We start from the raw sequence: 25174 nt of genomic DNA on the forward strand, positions 1-25174 counted from the left end.
CTGTGATTATTTTCTCCTCTAGGTGTGATAGCCAGCCGCCGTCTCCGGGCAATAATGCTGCCTCAGAGTTACGAGAGCCGGGAAAGCGAGAAAGAATAAAGCCCCCGAAAAGACCTTTCACAGAAATACCAGGAGTGGGTTGTGCTTTTGAATGGTTTCTGAGGCATGACCGGCAGCTCGTCACCTGGTCTGAACGTAAATGACGCATGAATAACAGGGCTGGGAGGGTGACTTCTGTGGAATTCGTTATTTTCAACAAATTCTTCAAGGAATAAAATGACCCAGGCTGCAGCTGGGGAGAAATTGTCAAACTAAATTGAAAAAAACAAGAAGGGAAAACTTTAATTCCGAAAGACGACGGAGTCTAAGAAGAGACATTTCCCGAAACAGGAACCCAAACCTACCTGTCTGCAGAAGGAGGCCGGTCATTGCGGGCCTTGCTGACTTGAGTGTAGAGGGAATCTGAGTGCTGGTGCTGGTGGTGTGCATGGATGTGCGGGTAATCGTCTCGGGGGCTGTGGGGTCGGCTGTGGCCGCTGTCCACCGAGCTGTTCAGGGGGTTGATCCCGGCGTACGTGTGCTCCTCCTCAGACGACCTCTCCGGCGTGCGACTTACGTCCAAAATCTCAGCGTAGTCCCGTTCCCGGGCCTGTCGCTCCCTCAGCTCCCTCGTCTTGGCCTGGATCCTGGAGACGAAGATGATGAAGGAGCATGTTGATTCTACAGATGTTCTGCCTGAGAATCTTATATTCAGTCACAGTTATGTGCAGCTCGGGACTAAGATCTGGGTTAGTGCTGCATTTATGTATCAAGGGCAGTAAAATACACCCGGGCTTCACTGTGTTCATAAGCATATTGTAGATGTTTTTTCCAAATTGGCCCAGAAAATGTCATATTTACAGAGTTTACATTGTGTTTGGTCATTAGGGCCTGAGGAGGAACCCAACTGGAACTGCTCCTAGTGTTTATTATTATCATTTGAATCTATGTGAGGTTCTTTTATCTGCATTAAATAGTGCAGTGGGTTCTTTTCAACTTATGGAATCATATAATGTAAGTCTGTTCAGCCTCAGGCACTGGAGCCAAAGAGCTGGAGTGGTACTCAACTGAAGCACAACGAAAAGGAAAGAGTCATCCTGAGTTACAGTACCTCTTAAAGGTAACATTAACATCTGATGAGGCTCAGTTCAAATCCACAGGTAGCTTAGCTTGTTGCTATCCAAACTAGCTAAACAGATTGTGAGGAATCATTTTGCACCAAAGACTATATGTCGACGATGCAGTTAACTATGATTCATATTGACAATTCACAGAAATCAAAGAGCACATCCAATTTTGCCATGAAGTAAAAAGTATTGCAGGATACAAGCAGATGAAACTACATATTAAGTTCAGCTCAAGAACTGTGTGAATAGAAATGAAACACTTTATGATTCTTGGTTAAAAATGTTCCGGTCTCCTCTCAGCCACATCCTCACTAATACCATCGTTCCAGAACACGTTACGTTTGCCAGGTTTTCCTCTGGTATTCAAACTGGTTTAGAGTTTTTGACTCCTTGAACTGGAAACCTTTGGTAAATCTCATGGTCAAATAAGTCTCGACTTACAACATCATTAATGAATTACAAGCTTTGCTATCTCGTCCTTAAACAGTCTAACCTTGTTGTCATTTCAAACAGAAATCCAGTATTTCTGCAACTTAGCAACACACAGAGTCAACAACTAATTTACATCAGTTAGCGCATGACCAGTGAACATTATGCAACATATGCTTTCATGCATGTTACAACAGGCAGAGATTATTTCTTACATTTGGCTAAAACTCTCTTCTGGATGAATATTGTTTTTTAAAAACACCTTTATTAAATGTGGACGAAGCCGGAGACATGATGTAAATCTCAGGAGTCACACTAACGAAACGTCTGTGACGCACAACAGCAACATCTGCAAGTGGTTGTTTATTGTGCCTTCTCAACTTTCCATTACGGAGCAGGGAGAAGCTGTGGAGTCTATTATTTATGTTTTTTCCCCCCACTGAATAATACCATAAACAATGCATAATAGACTCTCGCCCCCACAACACCTCGAACAAGGAAAGCACTTTGTATTCACAGAGTGCCGGTAATGTATATCTGCCCTCCTTTTACACACACCTCTGACACCTCTCTGTCTCACGGCTAAAACACACACACTCTTTCTCTTTAGGCCATTATCTTGTGAATAACTGGCAACACCATTTTCTCCAGCGGGGGGACTACCTATTGAGCAGCCCCATAATTACTGCCTTGCCAATTATCAGAGCTTTACAACTACCAATTATCATACTGCTCTCTTTTCTCCAGGCCCCTTTTTAATGGCGGCAAGAAAGCGAATGGGACAGCCGCAGTGGTGCGGAGGTAGGGGGTGCAACTTCACAGAACACTCAGCGGGCTAAAATCGGAAATGCTTCCTCCAGAAAATGTGCATGCTGTGCATAATGAAACAATAAGTCTGATAGGGATGGCTCCTCTTCGGAGGGAGCAAAGTGTGAATAATAAATGGATGAAAATACTTAGAAACATCGAAATACGTGTGGTAATGAACTTGATGACTAACGGCTCCCCACCCACCCGGGACAGGGGTAACAATCTTTCCAGCAAACTGCAAACTTACTCCAACAACTTCACTCACGTCACATGGAAGCTTGTGGATTTGCACACTGCGTCTGCACTATTTGTAGACGAAGCAATTATCTAATGGTGCAGAAGGAAGTGGGGCCCTTGAGGGATCTATCTTTAGAGCCAGAGGGAAAAACAGTGTTTTCCATCAGAGAAAGCAGGAGTGGGAGCAGCTACTGATTGTATACACAAGCACAGTGGCTGATAAGATAAGGCCAGACATACCAATCCAGAGCACGACCTTCTCTGTGCAGCCCCTTCCCATGACGAGGCAGTGGACAAGTCAACGGGGACGGTTTCTGAGTGAGGAAGGATGCAGCTTTGACACAGTTGCGTTAGGTGAGCAATGATATCTAAGATCTTATGATTTGAAGTGTTGAAGACAGAGCAAGGACGGTCTAAAACACAATATATACAGCATTATTATATCATCCATTAATTTGTAGATACATTTTATTGATTGATTGCATTAATTCTTCGTCTACAAAATGTCTTAAGGGTGAAAAACAATCACCTTTGGCTCAAGGAAAAAAACTCAACCAATTTAGTAGAAAGATAATTTTACAAAACAGATTCAAATAATCATATACATTTAATGTACAGCTCAGTATTTTCATATTTAAGGCAGTTGAAAGAAAACTACAATCATGTTTGATCACAACTATTAAAACCAATGATTATATGAAACAAACTTTGCTTGAAATTCACATTTTCTATAAAGATATTGAGACATTTTTACTGTCACAGTCAGGTAGCTTGTTGCAATGAGAGAAACTCTTCCCATTTTGCTCTGAGCCGAGAAGCAGCCAAAGCCAAACCATTGGCCGTGGAGATGCTGAAACGCATTTTAAATCAGAAAATAATTCAAGGTAACTGGTGTGAATCCTGCATGATTACAGGCGCCACCCTCCAAGAAAGCTTTTCAAAAATGTTCAACTCTTCTGAGGCACCTTCAGTTCCCGTAGAGCAAATGTTCAGCTGACTTTTCCTTTCAGACGGAATCAGGGAATTTTGCCTTGTGGCTGAAAAAAAGCTCCACAAAAACAATTACGTTGATTGAAATGGGAAAGGAAGGAAAAGCACACTTGGCCTAATCATTGCCCTCAGTCCCAAAATATTTGTGCAAGGAAAAACCTTGATGAGAGATGAAAACACTCTCAGCGTGAAGGGTAAGTGGTCGAAAGAGAGTCAGAGGCTGGACAAAGAAAGAGCACCGCAGAAAAAGGAGAGAACACAGATAAACGAGTATAGAAAAGGCAGGATGGCACATTGTAGTTTAAAAAAAGGTGTTTGGGAGAGTGACCTTTCTACCACATGGAGCCAGTACAATGGTCCATTATGTGCTATTGTACCCACTGTGTAATAAACCTTCCTTTTAGCGACAACACTGACATAAGTGATGGAGCACGGAGAAAGGCAGGAAGTGCATGAAGGAAGAGAGTCCAGCGGGATAAGATTGCTGCTGAAAATCCTTTTCGGGATTGATAACACACAGAAATCTTTTGTGGTTCAGTGAAGAAAGTTGAGCATGTTTTGAAAAACTTGCAACGTTCTTCAAGATGGATTCTGCAGGACTTTGATCATTCGTACAGGTCAAACCAGATACGCAAAAAAGTCCAGGAAATAATGAGAAAGTGACATTTCTCCGTGGAACATAAGTGGTAGAGAAACCCGAAAATAAATTTTGCATTAGATGAACATGAAGCTGAGCAAGTGTCCAGGTCGAGGGAAGTTCACTCGGACAAATGACTTGATGACTGTGCAGAACACCGGCTGCTTTATCGATTGAACTTTTAACCGTTTTGCCATGTGACTGCCTCTTAAAGCACAAACTGGATTTATACACTGACTGATGCGTCGAGCGTTCCGTGCTTTAGTTTACAAACAGCTCTGGCAAATAAAAGTCTCGTCCCATAAGTTTACTTTGGCTCTTTTTGCCAAAGCACAGGCCAATGTCCTCTGGCAGCCGACTCCGCCAATCAAACCGGTGCAAATACCGATGTCATGAAAAGAATATTTGATTTATATCCTAAACAGCAAAGATAAGGAAAGATGATCCATCAATCTGACAGTCATTAAAGTTGGCTAATACCTTCATCTCTCTACTAATTCCAGAAAGCTCAGTATGAAAGTGGCTCGCAGGTCGAGGACTGTCCATCTTATGAGCTTCACACTTGGTATGTGTGTTGTTCAGGTCCCAAGTAAGTGCAGTGTTGAACTTGGTGCGATTAGGTCACATCCATATAAATACACTTTGAATAAACACAGCTACTGAAACAACAACACCAGCAGTCGGCCTTTACTTTCTGTGGCTCAGTCACTGCAGGTCAGTTTTACAGTTTCAGAGAGGAAGCTGCACCACAGACCAAACAAACAATTCCATTCCAAGCAGCACTGCGCTAGTTTAAATAACAAACAAACAGCTCGGATGTAGTTAAAACTACAGGTATGGAAACTCTCTGGGTTCATTATCAAGGCCGTTGATGTAACTTGGCCTATAGTGACTCCAGATAATCTGAGGACGGCTGATACAAGAGCCACAGACACAGAGGAACCTTGTTAACAACAGTCACTGGGACTTTTTGGAGTCATGTGAGGCCAATTGTGAATGGACCGTACATCTCCTGGGAAAGGATGAAAGGGAAGCATTGTAGGTGAGAGATTAGTGGAGTCACAGCCTCCGATTTCAAACCACTTGTTCTCTCCATCCAGAATATGTGATTTGTTGTCCTAGAATGTCCTAGAATGTCCCTCAACCTACACTACTGCTCTTCATCCTGTCCCAGGAAATGTAACAACACTTTTCCTCATGTGGAAGCAAAAACCTCAATGACTGTCGTTTTAGACTCGGCCCCAGGTGACTTCCACGACTAATGACTGTTGTTTCAATGACGGTTAACGAACAAACGGAAATCAATGGCCTCGAGAGTTTGAACGACTAAGATTCCCTCAGCAGTCAGAGCTGAAGAAGCCTCTGGGACAATTCAACAATCAGGCCCATTTGCCTCTGGCCCGTTTCAGACCTGGTTTTAACTGCTGCAGTTTCACATTGAATCAAACAGATATTTTTTCATCTTCTCCGACACACTTGTACTCAGACGAGGTAAAAACTACTACGCAGGTCACTATCTGATTAAGGACCAATACATTACAATACAGAACAATATTGACAATAAAAACTTATCTCCATACAGTTTGTGCATGTTTTTCTTCTCTTCAAATTAGCATATAGAATCCCCTGCAAACATCCCTGTGCTGTCTGGGTTGTCTGTCTAGATTTGCTTGAATAGCCGAGGGGTTGAAATCCACTGGGTCCTGAGATTTAAACCTGCTTTCCATCTAGTCAATCACAGCTGGATTAACCACAGCCTTTGGCAGAGGCCAATCAATAGGTGCACTGCAGCGAGGTGCCAGAACCTCACAGCTGAACCTTGGGGGAGCAGCTTGGCGAAACACAACTAACTAGATTGTTGTTTAAAAGCGAAAGAGCCACAGACTTCCGCGTTCTCAGCGGGATCTTCCCCCGTCAATATCGGCGTTATTTCAGCTGATGGTTAAATCCAAACGACAGGCGAGCCTGTGCTTTCCGGGTACTTTGGGAGGGGGCACGGTTGGTTGGAGTGAGTCAAACACCCAACACTGAACAAAATAATTAATGCATCGACTTAAGAACTGCTGTCAGACAATCCCAAGATAGTTCCTGCTCCGTGGATGCCCACCTGCATTTAGCTCATTCTGGTTTCTCAGCCACTATTTTGCCTGATTTCCCTCAGCTCCCTCTTTGCCCTGAGCTGTACACGACAAAACTATTATATGCCAACAAACAACAGAACGAATAAACACACAGAGTAACTGACCCAGTTCTTGCAGACGCCCTGTCCCAAGGATAAATCTTGGAAGGCACAGAAAACGGTTTAAAAAACTAGAGCAGCTTGGTAAAATACTAAACTACTGTAAAAACCCAGCCTCTACTTTGTGTAATGACATTTATTCCAACAAACAGATTCAGAACATATTGACTACTGCAGCGTCCAGTGGTTTCAAAGAGCATTCAATACATTTTTACATTTTGTGGTGAAGTCTTGAATTAACCTCGACTAAAAAGCCAATAATATCCTCGTTATGTAAAATAATCTACTCATTATGAAACACTGAAAAGCTTCAAATCTCACTGACGGTAATTAAAATTCAGGATATAAGCACTACATGTCCGATTAAGTTCACTCTGTCCGTTATTCATGTTTGAAATTTCCGGTTTCTGAGCTCCAGTGTGGTTGAATCTCCATCATGTGAAAAAAAAACCCTGCGACTTTAACATTCAAGTTCCGGAAACAACGGAGAAGCCACGGACTTGATTAACATACAAAGCGACCGCTCTGAACTTTTAACGATATCCAGCATAATAACCGAATCGTCTGACGTGGCATTTGCGATAACCTTATGCCAATTAAAAATAAAGACTCGGCTATTATCTTATTACCGGACTATCTGCTCTGCGGGCGCAAAGAAAGAATTACAAACCAAATTTCATAACGAGCAACTGAGGGGAGTAATGACTCCTGCCCCTACACCGAGAGCAAGGGAATTAATTAGCTGGCAGGGCTGTAATGGCCTTGGCATTTACAAACCGCTGCCACAAAAAAAACTGGCACGGTGCCCACCTGACATTTAGTTTGGGTAAAAGAGCGAGACAGAGGTGCACCGAGAAAGAGACTCGGGGCTGTTTGGTTTTAGGCAACGAGCCGAAAACAGCATCAGACTCAGTATTTATGTTTTCTCTCCCCCCCACACGAAATCCTTCTCACAGGTTTTGGTGCAGACGTTGGTATCATGATACAAATGGCGAGAGTGTTATCACTGATCTGTGGTTATCAATTACAAACCCCATGTCAACTCACTCCCACAGTAAAATGGAGCTGTTTCCAGTAATAGTATTTTAAAAACAGAATTGACCCATTTGATAGATAAAAGACACTTGAGGGAATTCACAGCAAAAACAGAAACGGCTTCCCGGGAAATAAAAAAAAAAGAAAAATATTGGATCCACTTTGATTCTCATGCCTCAGTGTAGCTGCGAGGTTGTGACAATTTCTTTCCTCTTTGACATCTGATCCCAGAGGAAAGAAGCCAAGAGACAGAACGAACAGAAAAAAAAAAATGTGTTCAACATAATTCAGCAGAAACAGCGTCGTGAATCTTACCTCTCCTGCTCCATCCTCATCTTCAGCGTCTCCTCCTCAGAAACCTGCGTCTCCTCCGACCTCCACTTGCTGGAGCCTTTACGATCCAGCTTTTCCCCCGGACGCTCGTCTTTTCTGTGCTTCCCGAACCTGCGACACAAAAACGTGAACGATTAATTCCCATCTAGTGTATTTACGTGACTATGAGAACTCCACATTGTTGTTATTTTGGCCAAGGACGTTGTTTTTGCCCCTGTTGATATTTATTCTTCTTACCAGATGTGTCTGTGGCTATAACCTAAGTTAATTCAAGTGTATGCAAGACGCTTCTCTGTCGACAGCCAGAAACTCGACCCGAAAACTTTCATCTGCGATCACACAAGCGACCGGCAGGTGAGACTTAACACTCAATCGAGCCCCCAAATGAACCAATCTGAAAAGTAGGTCTCACGAGTTCAAACCCCATTCAGATGGTAGGAGTGGTAAACGAAGGAGCTGTAGACGCGGCCCATCGCAGTAATTATATTCATAGGGAGGGAGTGACTCTGAGCGAAATAGGAGCCATTGCAGAGATATTTCAGCTTGATTGACTCAGTATAAAGCTTCAGCCTGTCGAAGAAATGACTTTGGCACCGCACTCGCCTCCACAATGAAGCTCCATGATTATTCATGAGGAAATTGGTCTGCAGAGAATATCTATGACTTCTAAAGAGACAACGTACATGTGTGTGTGTGTGTGTGTGTGTGTGTGTGTTAATGCCACAGACAGAAGACAGGGAACAAGAGAATGAACACACGCAAGAGAAACTCGATGAATGAAACATTAAAACCACAAACTTAACTACGTTGAAGAAAAGAAAGACGAGCGCAAGAGGTGTGTGTGTCTGTGTGGGAGTGTGTGTGTGTGTGTCTGTGTGGGAGTGTGTGTGTGAGAGTGTGTGGGAAGAGAAAGTCTCACAATCAAAAGCAAACCGGAGAGGTGAAACCCAGGGATTCAAGTGTGTTTACGAATTTAAACCAATTGACTCGATATGAATCAGAAAGAGAGAGAGAGAAAAACCTGTTGAGATGAGAGGTGTGTGTGTGTGTCTGTCTTTGTGTGTCTGTGTGTGTCTGTCTTTGTGTGTGTGTGTGGGAAACCATAGAGAAGAAAGAGACTTGAAAACAAGGGAAAATAAAGTAAATCAATGGCAGAAACACACAGAGGAAAAATAAGAACAGAAGCCAATGAATCTGCAGAGAGAAGCCAGTGGTGCCAGTGTGTAGGAGTGTGTGAAACACTGAGAGACAAAAGAGAGAAAGGACGACAACATCGTTACATGGGGAAAAGAGGTGAGGAGGAAAAAAAAACATGAATGAATGGAAAAGTGAGAGAAAAATACATATTGAGTTAAATGAATCTTATGCAGCTGATTTCCAGTCAGTTGCTCCACAGAACTTTTCCTGTAAGCCTCCGAGTAAAATGTCCAGTAAAGGAGTGAATGCTTGTGAGACTAGAGCAGGAAAATATCTGGAATACAAATATCTCAAGATGAAACGGACGACACAGAGGAAGAGCTGGAAAGACGACGAGATGCGAGAGCTTCTGACGCAGCTGTGGAATGTGAAAGAAAAACGATGAGCGGCAGAATTTCTAATGTCATGTCCGGCCCTGAACAGGTGTCGTCCATGAACTCGGCAGTAAAAGCAGCTTTAAGACCCGTGTGGATCTGGATTGAACCTGCGAGTGACGACATGTTCCAGACTTCAGGAGAGAAAGGATCAGTTTACTCCACTGTGCAGCATCTTGGTGGCCGATGGACTGAAGCCCAAACACAACAGAATCAGAGCCCTGCAGCAGAACATGTCTGGCATCACTTTGGCATCATTAGTAACACACACACAAACACACACACACACATAGACACAAACACACGCACACACACACACACACACACAGCATGCAGAGATGCCGCCTGGAGCTTTAACGTCTGGTCTTTTTGTTTAACGCCATGTGCGGAGCTCACGAAAACATGTAACTAAGGCTTCGCTTTTGCAAAATCAGGTAAAACAATGTATTTAGAGATATCTAGGAATGATTCACTAATGACTTATGGAGAAGGGCTGAGATGAAATAAGTTAGAAACCACGATGACTTCAGACAGGATGCTGCGGAGCGTAAAAGACAAACTGAGGAAAACCAAGAGATAGAAACGAGAAGAAGAAACTGCAGCAGGGGTGTGTGTGTGTCGGGGGGGGAAGGGGGGTCCCAGAGACTTAGGTCCATTACCTGATTAATTTAACTGCGGCCGTCTGAAAGACTGACGGCTTTCTGTTAATGCTAAGAGCAGGAGCCATTTATCACAACGAGAGATGGTTGACACTTTCTCTCTCCACACCACTAACTCTCATTAACAGCCCCTGAAAAAGGACACACACACTCACACACACCAAGATTTATGATTGAATAGGAAAACTTTGAAGAGGAGTCTGACTATAAACCATGACACCGGGGCGTTTCATAATCGTATATTCTGGGCACGGGTTGGGTCCGCCCTGTCTCGCGAGCCCGTCGCCACTGATAAATCGGCTTTGACGTGTTTCTGTGGTTTGAAAAGACAACTTCAAAATGTCAAGGATTCAGCTCACTTCATTCCACAGACCACCTGTGTGTCACTGCAGATCCATTTAACAGCACGAGGAGCGAAAACGAGTCGGCCGCTGCTGCCGTGGGCGAGTTCCGGAGGCACGTTGCTCCCTAAAATATGATCCCGGTGTGATGGCATTCATGAAAATGTCAACGATGTCTGTGATAGATGCTGAAAGTCTGGTCCCTTCATCTCACATTTTAAATCATGACACTGAGCGTTACAAAATTATCACACGGAGAAAGTTAGACTGTATTTGTCATTTGTCATGTGAGTAATTCCTGATCGAGGAAGTCTAAAGTTTCTAAAAGCAGCAGCTATGATCCAGAACGACGGGAACTTTCACTGCAGAGGACAAATCATCACGAAGGGTTTTAACATTTCTTATATTCTTTGTCAATCTTCAGTTATAGAACAAACCTGACCGCACAGCGATGTGCCCCCCCCCCATAGTACATCACAAAGCTTGTCACAGCGAGAGTCTTTTTCTGAGTTCAGGCTTGTTCACTTGTCCGTGGCGGCGGCGGCGGCGGCGACACACGAGCGCGCGCACACAAACTGAAACCACTGCAAAATTAGCGAAGGCCTCGAATTTCTGGGCAGCGACGATCTTTGCAGATGCCAAGCTAACAGACTGGGTGTTGCTTCTGAGTCCAAGTGATGATCAGAGACAGAGAGGAGAGAGTGAGAGAGAGAGAGAGAGAGAGAGAGACTGGGGGGGGAGAAAGAGAGAGAGAGGTGGCTGCAGAGTTGGCAGGCTGTTGAGTTGGCAGGGGTTGATGGTAATGAGGCTTTGATTGGGACTGAGTGTGAGGCCTTCGAGACATGAGAGGGTCAGGCAGTGGAAGCTCTGTTGATCACACACACACACACACACACACACACACACACACACACACACACACACACACACACACACACACACACACACACACACACACACACACACAGTATTCTTACTTCTGCTGGCCTCCCACTTCTGATCCTCCCTCCTACATATAAACACAAATCAAACACAAGCTCCTTGACACACACACACACACACACACACACACACACACACACACACACACACACACACACACAGTAACGTTCATTCTCGACACCTCCATCTTTTCAGTTTGGGGCCATCACACACGTTTTCAAGTCATTTCATCATCACGTGTCGACACCAACACGAGTGAAACATGTAAATTCTGGTAACTTGTTTTTTTCCCTCGACATACTTGTTGCTCAGCTCTCACTGCTGTGTTGTTTGTTAAACTGTAGCTCCCAGATATTAACGGAAACCAGGTTTAATCCGTTTTGAAGCCTCGAGTTTGGCATTTTTTGTCCAACGCCATCTTGGATATTTGGAAACCAGAGGTATACTTGGAGGAGCAGGGGGTGGAGCCTGGCCGTGTCTTGAAACTCTTGAGGAAGATCTAGAATCTCCCTCCATTTTTTCCTGACCTTCATTTTCTTAAATACTCGAATAGATCACACAGATACTTTAAAGTTGACTATGTGATCCAGACTAGACGCACAGATGGGCTGAATAAATCTCACATCATTATTTCAGAGCACGCAGCCGCCTGTGCCAGTAAACACTGGGCGTCGATCAAACAGGCAGTCACGGAGTTTTAATGGAGCAGATCTGATGCGGCCAATATTGAGCCAATCACAGCGCCATAACACTGATGTTACGGCAATGCACACCAATCATTATCATCAGGGAGGTGGAGAGGGTGTGAGTGAGAGCGAAGAGGATAACGGCAGTGTGTGTTTTGTTGGCCAAGTTGTGGGTCTGTGTGAACACTGAGTGTGTGTTTGTGTGTGTGTGTGTGTGGGGGGGGGAATTTAAACATATTTCTGCTTGTATTTGCAGTTTGTGCACTTCACTGGATCCTGCAAAGTCTGTGTGAGTCAAATACGTATCTCTGTGTATGTGTGTTCCATACTAATTATTCCTGTGTGCAATATTTGTCCATGTGTATCCCCCTGATTACTCCACTATCTGTGTGTGTGTGTGTGTGTGTGTGTGGCGGTGATTTCCTTCCATCTCCTCTACAAGGTGAGTCCTGCTGACTTCAGCCCTGAAGACCAAGCAGGAAATTCAAGTATTTTCATACATTTAAAGACATATACAGGAGTATACACCAGAGTATACAGTCTAACCCAGAAGTACACAATACACGGGTCACTCAGTAAGTATCCATCAACGTTTTTGTTAAAGGTATTACTCTGTGAACACAGGTCAGTCTTCACCTGCTCTTTGACTCAGAGTACACACACACACACACACATCTCTAGTTTCGGGAAAGTTGTGTGCTAACGTTGTGTAATGGATGAAAAAATAAAACGGATGTGTGAAAAGAAAATCTCTGAATACACTGTGTCCCACACAGTTGCAAGTAGATTGTGTATCTAAGTCTTGGACAATCAGGAAAAGTTCTGAATGCAAACATTTCATCTTGACGTTGAATAAATGTCTTTAAATTTTAAATTAAATTGAGCTATGTATTTTTAATGAGGGGCCCTTTTTGCTAGCAGCTCTGTAAACACACTTTGTTAGAAGCTGATTGGGTGAAAGACACATTTTTCTGTCCACAGTTTTAAAATCTCACCTGAACATGTCTCCGAGTCCCTTCAGCATGCCCTTCTTGGCTTTTCCCTTGTCTCCTTTTTCACCTTTGTCTTTCTCCTTCCCTAACTCATGCTTCTTCTTCTCCTTCCCTCCCTTCTCTTTGTCCTTCTTCTTCTCCTCTTTGGTGCGGTTGGTGCCGTTGACCAGGGGCTTCTCTGTGCCAGAGAGCGGCGTCTGGTCGGCCATCGTGGACACAGAGTCTCTTCCTGAGCGTGAACTCTCCTCCGTGTCCTCCTCCACTGCAGAGAGGGAACGAAACAACAGACGAACGAGTCACTTTGCAGAAGTAGGACACACGTGAAAATCAATGAGCCTAAAATAGTGAAAATCTATAGATCTTGTACAATCATGTCTCCAAAGTGTCAAAAGGAGCCCAACACAATTTAACAGCATTTTAAAAGTGACTGAAGAGCTCTGATCGATCGAATCAAAATCATGAAAATCAATCAGGATCTCATTTCACTGACTTTATAAATATAATTTTATGGTTTTAACGTAAAGGAACATAAAGATGGACGACTCCCACTATCGAGAGTCTGTGCAATATCGATCGGTGGATGTATCGTCAATTAAAAAGCATCAAATAACTAATTAAAACCAAACTTATCAGGAACACGAACACTCGAACGTAAATCAGTGTGAGAAGAAATACTTAAAATGACATAAACCATTTTTGATGTGTCTTTGACTTTGTAGTTTGGTCCCATCCACTAACATGGAGGAGTTTTATAACCAACACGGCAGATTGAGATGCTCCAGCTTCACTTTTATGAAGCTGTCGATTATTTGATGCCATAAAAACCGGGTGGATCGTTATTATTATTGAGCGTTGGTATCCAGGATATTTAGACTTCATTTCTGGATGGTGGTTAGGAGTGGAGATGGGTCGTCCATCTTTATATATCTTTATTGTCTATGATCCTCATATATATACAGTCTACGCTCTGAAAGAATATGAGAACTTCCATGACTAATTTCCCTGCAGGAGGCCGTGAATCACAGGCTTCACTCTTGAAACTTCCTGTTCAAGGTGCCTCACATTGACGTGTGATGTATTTGGTATCTTGTCAGGTAGACGGTTACATCCTGAGTCAGCAAAACACCAAGGCCACAAGCAGCGGTGAAATTATCTCCGGGATATTGAGCATTAGTCAGAACGCCGTCACTCCCATGCAGAAGTGCAGAGAGCCACGTCAGGGTTTTAATGGACCACACGGTTTCTGTGACGATGCTTGTTAGTAAATCATAATGCAAACAGTGAAGTCGTCAGTGTTATTGTTCCAGGAGTTATAGAGCGACCAATGTCTGCCGAGGGACACTGACCACACTTCCCCTGGATATGACAACTGAGCCATGTGGGGATCAAACCTGTGACTCTTTCCCGTTAAACACCGGGTGAAAGTGGAACGCGGGATATCTTACGCGTCTCCATGCCCTCGTCGTCCTCCTCCGTCGGGGCCGGTCGGTCGTAGGACTTGTCGATGGCGGCCCTGAAGCTCTCGTTGCAGCCACGCCCCCGGATGATGCGGGGGCGTGGCCTGTGGAAGGGGAGGTCGCCGTTGAGCGTTACCTCGGCAACAGCTGTCTGCAGGCTCTCGAGAGAGCTGGACTTCTTTAGGCCGAGCGAGGGGCCCACATCCTTTGTGGAGGAACCTGATGGGAGGATACAGAGGTTTGTGCTGCAGGAACATGAACAATTCAACCAGAGCTACGATGACGACGATGATGATGATGATGATGGAAGTGTTAATGACCTCATCAGCATTAATATTACATATTTTAGTATCTAATAACTAACTCCAGTCTATTTCTATTCTACAGCATCATCATCTAACCTCTTCTATCATTAGCTTGAAACAGCTGAACGGGGAAAAAAAATCTAATTTTCTCGGAGACGGATCAAAAATATTCCCAGCAGTAGTTCATCAATAACGCTGTAAACAAAGGTTTAATTAATGTACATCCTTCTGTATTTTAACCAAACATGAATAAAGTTGTTATAATTCTTTTTATTACGATTATTTTTAAATTGTCATTGATTATCAGAGGTGAGTGAAAGAGAATTGGAATTACTGTCTGTACTGCTGTGATTAGTTTTAAGCCGAAGGGTTGATGTTTATTTCCTACTCTACTTTATTTAAATTATTACAAAAGCAAAATAAAAACCTACAACCTAGATGCTCTTCTGTCCTCTTTTCTTTCCATCTTCAAACAACCTTAAAGCACTTTTCCTCCGTGACACATCTTTACAATGATGAATAACTGAATCTGTCCAGAATCAATATGTTCACGTTGACCCTGGTTGTGATTGAAGTTGTGTTAAAACAGTCTCAAGGATAAAGGAAGATGAAGTCGTGTCACAGAATGATTTAAGACGATCAGAGAGACTTTTTTTTTTTAGCACAAAAATGTGACACATATTTCACAACAAGCCACTTCCTGTTGATTCCACATGACTAACAGGAAAAGCCAAGTGTGACCTCAGAAGCTTTCCACTTTGATTTCAAGTAGCTGCAGCTCTGTTGAGTCTCTCTGTTTACGCTTTCAGCCGAAACCCTCGACCCTCGAGGTGAACGTCCACTGCAAACAAAACAAAACGTCAGGCTGCATTCTCTCGCTTCCCTTTTGTTCCCTACACTCGTATTTTCAACGACTCCGTTCTCTGCCACAACACAGTTTACGAGACACTGCTTCTCCGTGTCCATGCTGCACCCTGCTCATTTCATGATTCAACGAGAAAGACAGTCATTCCTCTAAGAGTCCCGTTAAATTCAATCACACTCATACATATCAGTCCCCTTAATGTTTCATCAAGATCCATGAATTGTTCCCTGAGAAAAAGTGAAAACGTCAAAAAGCGCTTGATCTCAAAATCTAAAAGAAAGAGATAAACAATTCCTGAATCTTCCCCCTAAAATTAACGACTTCTCTCTCGGCCTTTGTCTCATCCTTCAACAAAGAAATACATCCCAGGAGTTTTTACATTATCTGATGGTCCCAACAAACCCCTCCAAGAAACACCAACCAATTGATGGGGGCAAAAAGGTGATTACGCACAAGGGTCTGCCCAAAATAGACTAGATCCATAAAGACGATGTAGCCAGTGAACACAGAACACAGAAACCATTTCATCCAAACAGAAAAGAATCATCTGCTCTACAAGAACCCGCCTCGTCTCGGAGGACAATAAGGAACTCTGACAGTGGCAGAAAATATTTAAACACCGTTTGTTTTACTGTGAAAGAAGCCGATCGATTGAGTGTATTTGTGTGCAGCTCTTGACTCGCGACACATTTCACCGACTACGAGATGTGGCTCGGAGAAACATGACAGTTTAATTAAACTAAGATCATTTTTTTAGCGGCGCCGGCCTAATTTCTCTTCCTATATGACGTGATGTTGAGAATGTGAACGGTGGAATATAAATGTAGGACGATAAGTCGAGGAGGTGAAGGGAAGAGTCTCAATCTCCCGGGTGGTGTCACGTCAGAGCTGCTGTAGCAGGAGGGGAGGAGTGAAGGAAAGAGAGCAAGATGGGAAGGGAAGGATCGAGGGAAGAGGAGGTAAAGATAGAAAGAGAGGAGAAGGCAGCCTGCTAACGCCGCAGAGTATTCTCAAGTAGTTCCTTTGGAAAAGTTTTCTTTTGCCAATCCGACAGAAAAAGAACAAAAATGGAAAACATGCACAGAGAACAAGTGGCTGCCTCCCATTCATTCTCATCAGCCTGTCCGCTCCCCTTAACGTCTCGCCGAGAGTCGGGCTGATGGCTTTTCACGCCGCACACCCACTTCATCTAAAGGCTTAGCCTAGCGCCTTTCACTCCAGTCACACTCCAGTGGCAGTCAGCAAAAAAAGGATGATTTACACTGTGTTGGAGATCTGACAAACGGTATTTAATGTTCTTAAAATACACGAGTGTCAAATAACCTGAAGATGAAAACCTCGGTTCAGAGACGTCCGCACGGCCTCTGAGAGCGTACGAAGGAAATTTGGAAGAAACCGCTTCTTTGAGATAAAATATCCTTCATTGCATACGTAGGGAATTTGACAACAAGCCAAAGGTTTTGATTTTTTTTTTCCAAACTGGCGAGTGAGTTGTGAATAATCTCTGTCGACGTGTTTGGACAGAGTGGACGCTTCGCTCCATCTGCAGATAAACATGATCCTACAAAAGCTTCCACAGTAGTTTACATTGACAAATACAGAGGAATCGTGCAGCAGCTGGAACACAGACAGGTCAGATTGGTGCTGACACCGGACTCAGCGGAAACTGGCAACAGCCAAATGATTGATTCAGTCTGAACAAAGGAAATCACATAGACTTCACTGCTCTTTGTCATCTCTATGAAGAACCTATAACAGAAGCTGCTCCAAAACTGTGCATCTAGAAAGGTGAGGAAACAAAGGAGGCCACAATATTGTCGAATCCTCCAAATCTTAACATCTGTGGTGGCCCAGTCCATCCTCTGGAAAACTTCTGTGCACTAACATCAAATAATGAATTCTATTAAATATTTCTTCCCCTAAACACAAATGTATTTGATGAGTGAACTTTACAGGAATCACTTCCACACAGAGATTTATAATGTTTCAGGCAACAGTCCAGTGTTGTCCTCCATCGCTGACGTGTCCGAGTCCAACATGTGGCAACGGCCTGTGTCAATAAAACTCTCGGCCAATCACGGTTCGGGAGACGAGCGCTACCATATCCCATCTCTCAGAGCTGTCTCAGTCTTCGGTTTCAGAGAGACTGGTTGTGTTTTGGCTTTGGTAAATGGACCATGGATTATTTACACTTAGCGGAGAGAACAAATTATTTTAACAAGTTGGTAAAGTGACACCAGGGGCCCCACCGAGTAAAAATAAACCCCGGACACTTAACAAAAAAAAAAAAAACGGGGAAATCTATTAGCCCAAAACATCAGGGAAATTGACAGGGTATTATATTACAAACTTTAGAACCACATCCTCCTCTCATAAAGTTCACACCAAATATCCACCTAATAAACGCTCACTCGGTATCTGCACCGAAGAAATCTGAAAATGTAGCGAGGAAATCAATGAAAAAGCAAATCACCGCAATTCAGACAAGACAATGGAGCCTGATTAAACTTTCTTACCAGCAGAAACAAGAGCTCTCATATCACTGGCACGTTTTCATTTCACTTAATGAGCCCATTGAAGGCCTTCAATGACTTTAATTGGGGACCTGCATGAATTCCACAAACACGAGATTCTCTGAGATGGATGTTGTGAGCTGGGGAGGTTTTGTAAAACAGGTAGAGACAGTGAGACAGACACAGAGCAGATCAACAGACGATTCTCCACCAGTGTCACAACAGTGAGTCAAAGAAACCATTCGCTGAAAATGATTTCATAAAATCAACACTTGATTAATCAGTTTCATAAAAAGGATAAATATTTGTAGGTTATGGCTTCGACCGTGCGATGGTTTTCCACGCAGTTTTAAAATGTTTCGAAAGAAAGTATTAAAGACCCGAGTGGAGTTTTCTGAGTTCCTACAACACACATGTCGATCCTCTTTTCTCTCTCTCTGATCCTCTCAGTCCTCACACTTCATTATTGAGCAACAGTTCAAAGCTGCACCTTCAAGTTACAATAAACTGCCCAAAGAGACTTTCTATCTCAAACTCTGAACCTCTCATCTCTCTTTCTTCATCTTCACGTCTTCCTTCAACTGGATCTGTCCTTTTGTCCAAGTCACTGATTTCAGAGGCAGGCCCTCTATTCAGTCGAGGCGACAGTAAAAACACACAGGGCTTGACAATGACGGATGGCTCGCTGTCAGCTCGCTGCCTAAACCAAGGACGGACTGCTTTCTCGACTTTCCCTCTCCACACACACACACAAAACAATTAGTGCTACGGCCGCATCTGAGGCAAAAGGGAGAAAATCAAATCTGTAGTCACCCGACTGCTTTCACGGCCGTGTTCAGCAGCGACCTCAAACTGCGGCGAGAGCTGCAAGTTCTCGCTTCACAGTCTGACAAATTTGCCTTGTCAAGAGTGAGCAAAGCACCGAACGCTACGCAGATGCATAAAGAGCAGAGCGGTGGATAAACCTCCTGAAACATAATCTGCAAGTTCTCCTCTGAATTTATATTTTTAGATCAATACGTGCAATTTAGAGCCTGTCACCGTTGTTCCTGTACAATTTGTGTCACCAGTTATGAATCGATCGGCTCGACCAAACCGCAGACGCAGGCTGAGGTTCATTTGTAGTTCTTGGCACAAAACTCTGCTTCACCTCTGCAGCTAAAACTGCCTCCAAAAAGGTTTTATTATGCGTCGTGATATAAATACATCACAGTCCTGATTCTATCGAACAGGAAGGTAAACAGAGCAACAAGGACGGAAAGCAGATCTGATGATGACGTGTTGGAATTCGGTCAGAGGGGCGTAAGTTGGATTTGAGACTCTGACTGTGCTGATGGAATACACTTTAAAGTTTGTTTTTGCAATCGGTATTAAATTAAGATTTAATTAAGCTAAAATGAATTTGACAGATACGCCGCTACCTGTCACAGGAGGAGGTAACTGCGATGTAAATTTCGCATGATTAACAAACATGTCAAGCTCCTCCATGTTTACAGTACCTGTCACTTCAGTAAATCCATGTAATGTACATTTCCACAGCACTAACTCACTCAGAAACATACTCACCACCAAACCAATCAGAAACATGAGGACTGGAACAAACATCAGCGTGAGGAGAACGAATTGAACGGACAGAAAACCATCTCATGACTTTTTTTTAGTTTGGTTCATGTCACATCCAGTAACATGGAGGAGGCAGAGTTTATGACCTTATGCTGCAGCCTACCACCAGGGGGCGATCGAAATGCCTTGGCTTATCATGCCGTCCATCTCTTCATACATTCTATGGGCTGTTGCTATGGAAATGTACGTTATACTGAATTTTACCATCCGAGCTGAGACATTATTTAAATATTATCTGTTTTACTGAGATTCTGTTAAATGTGTTCAGAAAATATTTGACTGTCAGCTCTCATGAATCATTCACCACTTACACCCCTCAGCACCTGACATCAGAAATTCACTCTGAGCACAAGAAGTGATGGTGATGGTGGCGAAGTTAAGTTTTTCCTTTCTCTCAGTGCACCGGTCCTTACCTGCGTCGATCTCAGGACGAGGGGTGAGGTTAATCTCATCGGCTACTGTTAAAGGAAGGGGGGGGGGGGGGGGAATAAAAGAGGGGAGGGGTACAAACATTTGGGGCTCAGTTAGTGCTCACGACATTCCGCATGCAACATCCAGGTAGCGCCGCAAACACATCACAAAACGGCTTCGTCTCAATTAGGATCGGACGCCATGCGAGACAGGGAGGTGGAGGGGTGGGGGTGAAGAGAGGAGTTTAAGGATAGCAATCAAGACTTGTTGATATCAACACGGCACAGAGCGGCAATCGGGTCCGGAAGATTAGATATGATTATAGAGAGCAGAGAGAGACAGTGGCAGCCAAAGCAATCAGCGACTGTTCGAAGCCATTTCAAGGTGAATCATCACACTGCAGTTCTTGACTTTGGCGAGAGAGTCTGTTTTCACACAAAGAGGCGAGGCGTTGGAATACATTTGAATAGAAGGTGAAACACGGGGGCGTGCAGTGGGATGAGCTCGAGGTTACATGAGAGCTGGTTCTTTAAGGGTCCCACAGACTTTAAAGTGGCTCAGGTGCACAAATGACTTCACAGAAATACTGTGTTAATGAAATCCTCAAATGCTGAAGCTTCTTAAAGCAGTTGACCCGACTGATTTTTCCCCCACCAATAAGTATTTTAATATTAGGTTTTGCGACACATATAATGTATTCACATTTACTTTTTACCTCCACTGGACAGATTATGACAAAACTTATTATTACTGTATGGGTCAGAGAAGGGCCCATTAAATTTGGAGGCGGATCAAAATAAATGGGCGGACTTCGTTTCCCTTTCTTTGCACCGTTTCCTACCGAATTAATTCAATATATGTAGTAGTACTACAGTAGTACTAAAGTACTAAACACAAACTAAAGAATGAAAGACAAGTTCTCCAAGAGAGAACTTTATTGTGTAGCTGAAACTATGAGGTCTGAGTGTGGACAGTAAAAACTTTATGGACGATAGCGTGAGTGGAGACATAGCTACACAATGCAGCAATGGACCGAAAAAAGAATTTAGAGATCTCTTATTATGAGGAATGTAAATGAATGAAGCCAATCTGGAGAGACTTCTAGAGATTCAGGGATATAAAAACATCGAACATTTTAAAATGGATTTGCTTTTGACAGAGTGGAGACAACGTTGTACCTAGATCCATGCTCTTGGACTTGCGTGTTTTGATGATCTCCAGCTGCGAGGCGTCTCCGAACTGCTTGGTGCGTTTCTCCGACATGCTCTGTCGGCCAAAGCCTTCCCTCCGGAACGCACCATCTGGATTATTTTCATCTGGAATCACGGAGCTGGATGGAGGGCGTTAAAAAGACAAGGAAATTAAAGTGTCACAGCACCAACGGGAAGTAGAATGACAGATGGAATATATTAAATAACCTTTAAAAAACGGAATATTCTGAAGCATTTCCTGCTTCTTCTGTATAAATATGAGAAATGAAATATGAAAATAAGCTATGACAGGATGAAAAAAGGAGAGTTAATAAAGTGGCATGGGGACGGAGTGAAATGAGGTTCAAATAATCTAATGTCTTTGAAATCATAGGATTCAAAGAAGGAAAAAAGAGGATGAACAAGAGATGGAAAAAAAAATCTACAAAAGGATTAGGAGAGATGAAAAGTGGAAGAAAGTGAGAGAAAAGAGAATTGGGGCGATGAGAAAAAGGAAGTAAGAAAAACAAAGGGATGTGGGGAGACAGCATAGGGCTAAAAAAAAAAAAAAAAAGGGGGGTAGAACTGAGGACAGAGAAACTGAGGCTGAAAGAAAGTTAACGAGGGGGAAGGAACGAGAAGAAAGAGATGATGGAAAGAGACAGAACGATAAATGGAGGAGGAGCAAATAACAGGAGGCAGAGGGACGGAGTCGTCATCGTCCTCGAACACAGGAAAAATATTCATCACTTTACGATGAATTATAGATGATTGATTTCACACAAACAAGATGGACGACATAACAGCTCCCCAAAGGTGAAGCCAAATCATCTTGATCGCCTCCTAGTGGCCGGCAGCAGTATAGTTCATGAAGCTCACCTCCCCATGTTAGCAGACGGGACAGATGTGTAGCTGCTCGGTTGAGTTAAAACCTGAAACCTGCGTTCAAAAGTGAAGACGCCGAATGTGTCTGCACTTTCCGGCGTCAGAATCGCTTTGAAAAACCTTTTGCGCGAACAATGAATCCTGGGAGAATCTGGTCGCGCTCCTGTGACGCATTAGGTTTTAAAACGCAGCCTCACACTGTTGGAGTGTTTTCTGAAAAGTTTGGTTTTAACAATATAAAAATGGGGTAAAACATCACGATTGACAGCTGAGACTGAAAATTGCAAGTGCAAGCTTCATTTTTTGTACAACGGGAGGAAGTGGAGCTGCGTCGTCCATCTTTATATACAGTCTATGACACACACACACACACACACACACACACACACACACACAAGACACGAATCAAGACGGTTCCTCATTAGCGCTGTGTCAGAGCAGCGGTTCGTCACATCAGGTTGAGAGGCCGGAACCGAGCGCTGCTTACAATCAGCAGCCAATCAAAGAAGGGAAAGAACACGACACCACGACACAGCGACCTTGTGCTGCGATGAGGGAACAAGTCAAACCGGAGCGATTCTCCAAATTCAGCTGGAGGTTTTTTTTTTTTACGCTGCGTGTGAAAACCCGAGGAGGAAACACGACGCTTCGGTTCCACCTACCTGTCATTCTGAGCGGGCGGCGCTTTGGCCCACGGAGGCGTCGTGTCAGCCGTGAAGCCCACGTCGTCGTGGGAGCTGGATGACGACTGGTCGGAGAGGTGAGGCGGGAGGAGCGGCGGCCGGTCGTCCTCGATGATCACGGTGTCGTTCTGTGGCATGTTGACGGTCGGTGAGAGCTGGTAGTTTCCTGCAGGAGACAAGAGCGTGTTTTCGTTCTTATAATCTTTTGATGATGGATTCACATTCGCACCTTCACTCTCTCGACCAACACATCTTCCTCATGTCAATGACATTGATCTTTTTAGTGTCATCACCATGTCAAGTACAGAGAACTGTCTGAAACTACTTTGATTATTACCTCGTCGAGGACATTATGTTCTCACTGAGTTTATTTGTTGGTTTTTTTGTTTGTCAGCAGGATTATGAAAAAAAAGGTCTGGACAGATTTCCATGAAAGTTGGTGGAAGGATGGGACATGGGTCAGGAGAGACGAGTTCTTCAAGGATCAGGGTACAGGTATTTATTAATAATTTGTTTTGACATTTTTACAGCGATATGGACACCGGACCCGCCGTGACTGAATGAGCGATACCGAGGCTCCTTCCCCCGATCACTGCTGCTCAGACTCTGGCTCCAACATGGCAGCGTTCCTGAATGTTTCTGTCTTATAGATGGTGGGAGGATGTGGGAGATGTTCCAGACACCACGGCTACCGACTGAGAACGATGTAAATGTTTTTAAAATGCGATGTTCTACCTCACCAACAAATGGACAAACGATCTGAACAGTGATTTTTTTTTCAAACTGTCAGGATGACGTTCAGATTAACAGGATAAAGAACAAGCTCCAAGGAAAATGTAAGAATAATACAAAACATAAAAAAATAAGTGTAGCTGGTCATTTCTCAGCTCAACACCCTGAGGAGGGAATTTATTAGCGACAGCAGGAAACTGCTGCGGTGAAATACAAGTTTCCAAAACATTTTTTGAAGTTGAGTGAAACTGCTGCTGGCTAATCAGCTTACACCGAGCGGAGTTTGGCAGCGGGCACAATGGTGTTCCTGTGTCAAAACACTATGATTAATTCAAGCTGTGACCTCACAAATAAAGATAAAAAACTTCACTGTGCTGAGGGAAAAAAAAAAAATAGTCTCTTTTTCAGCCTCTGAAAAGCGAGGCTTAAAAAACCCCCATTGATATGCAGCGCATGACTTTGTCTTTAATCTGTGTTTTCTAAATTGGGTGCATGGGGGCTCCTCGGCATGAAAAGAAGGGCGGCTTCAATGCTTCATAAAAGCCATGTGCACGGAGCTCAGGGAGAAGGTTGTTTGTCTGGAGAGGGAGTTTGGGGCCTTAAAGCCGAGGACCTGGAGGTCTGAGCCAGGCGAGCACGGAGGGAATCAATGTGCTACTGAGCGCTGCTGCGTCCAGCCGGTGCGGGTGAATGACCTGATGTAAATGGAAATGAATGGAGGGGAAAATGGGAGGGGGGGTGTAAAAGAGTGTGTGTGTGTGTGTGTGTGTGTGTGTAGTTTAAAAAGTCATTATTCTTTTGTTTCCTCAAATACTAAGAGGCTATAAGTGGAAGGTTTTTCAGAATTTATCGCACTTTTATGTGTTTAGAAAGTGTGAAAGTGGGGAGACATCATTTTAAGGTTCATTCTGGATCGTACCTGGATGAACAACTTTTTGAGAATCATAAAAAAACTTCCTGTTAAAGGCTCATATCGGCCAATTTTTCGTTAAATTATCTGTTAGATGTTCATATTCAACTTTACATGAAAGTTCTACCCTCTGGAATTTGTCCAATAAGTGGAATAGTACAAAGTAAAAAGGTTTTGTAATATTGTAAATGCATTTTTTGCAGTGTTTTAGTGAGTTGCTGATCATAAATAAGGGAGAAATCATCGAGAGTCTATTTCTAAAATCAATTAAAAAATAAAATAATATATTATATTATATATATATATAAGAGCAGCAGATAGAAGTGTCTGACAATGTGTTTTGAAATGAGCCTTTCTTCTCAAACACACACAACAAGTGAGGCGGCATTGAAAAAAGTGTGTGAGTTCATGCCCTTGACCCTGTTTAAGACTTTCACTGCGTCAACTACAACTGTTGCACTCTGTGTGTGTGTGTGTGTGTGTGCTCCTTTCTGTCCCCTCCTGCTGTGTTTGTTATTCACTGTGATTTTAGG

The 25174-nt window shown here is 43.4% G+C and overlaps 1 protein-coding gene across 16 annotated transcripts in view; it reads right to left on the bottom strand.

Annotated features, from left to right (window-relative positions):
* Positions 1 to 25174, bottom strand: part of pard3ab (par-3 family cell polarity regulator alpha, b) — a 187419-nt gene that overhangs the window by 47517 nt on the left and 114728 nt on the right. For 10 of the 16 annotated variants that reach the window (XR_011238733.1, XM_069511045.1, XM_069511046.1 and 7 more), the window contains 7 exons: positions 22979 to 23165; positions 21420 to 21571; positions 20244 to 20288; positions 14513 to 14743; positions 13071 to 13329; positions 7859 to 7987; positions 405 to 686 (listed from right to left, as the gene is read on the bottom strand). Coding sequence is in view for 13 of the 16 variants with exons in the window: in XM_069511045.1 (XP_069367146.1) it covers positions 405 to 686; positions 7859 to 7987; positions 13071 to 13329; positions 14513 to 14743; positions 20244 to 20288; positions 21420 to 21571; positions 22979 to 23165 (1285 nt within the window). In the remaining 3 variants the exon portion in view is untranslated. Of the gene's footprint in view, positions 1 to 404; positions 687 to 2882; positions 2957 to 7858; positions 7988 to 13070; positions 13330 to 14512; positions 14744 to 20243; positions 20289 to 21419; positions 21572 to 22978; positions 23166 to 25174 lie in introns of all 16 variants that reach the window. The other 6 variants (XR_011238735.1, XR_011238734.1, XM_069511053.1 and 3 more) reach the window with 4 other exon arrangements.

The sequence above is a fragment of the Paralichthys olivaceus genome, chromosome 16 (assembly GCF_024713975.1).
Source record: "Paralichthys olivaceus isolate ysfri-2021 chromosome 16, ASM2471397v2, whole genome shotgun sequence".
NCBI classification, from domain to species: Eukaryota; Metazoa; Chordata; class Actinopteri; order Pleuronectiformes; family Paralichthyidae; genus Paralichthys; species Paralichthys olivaceus.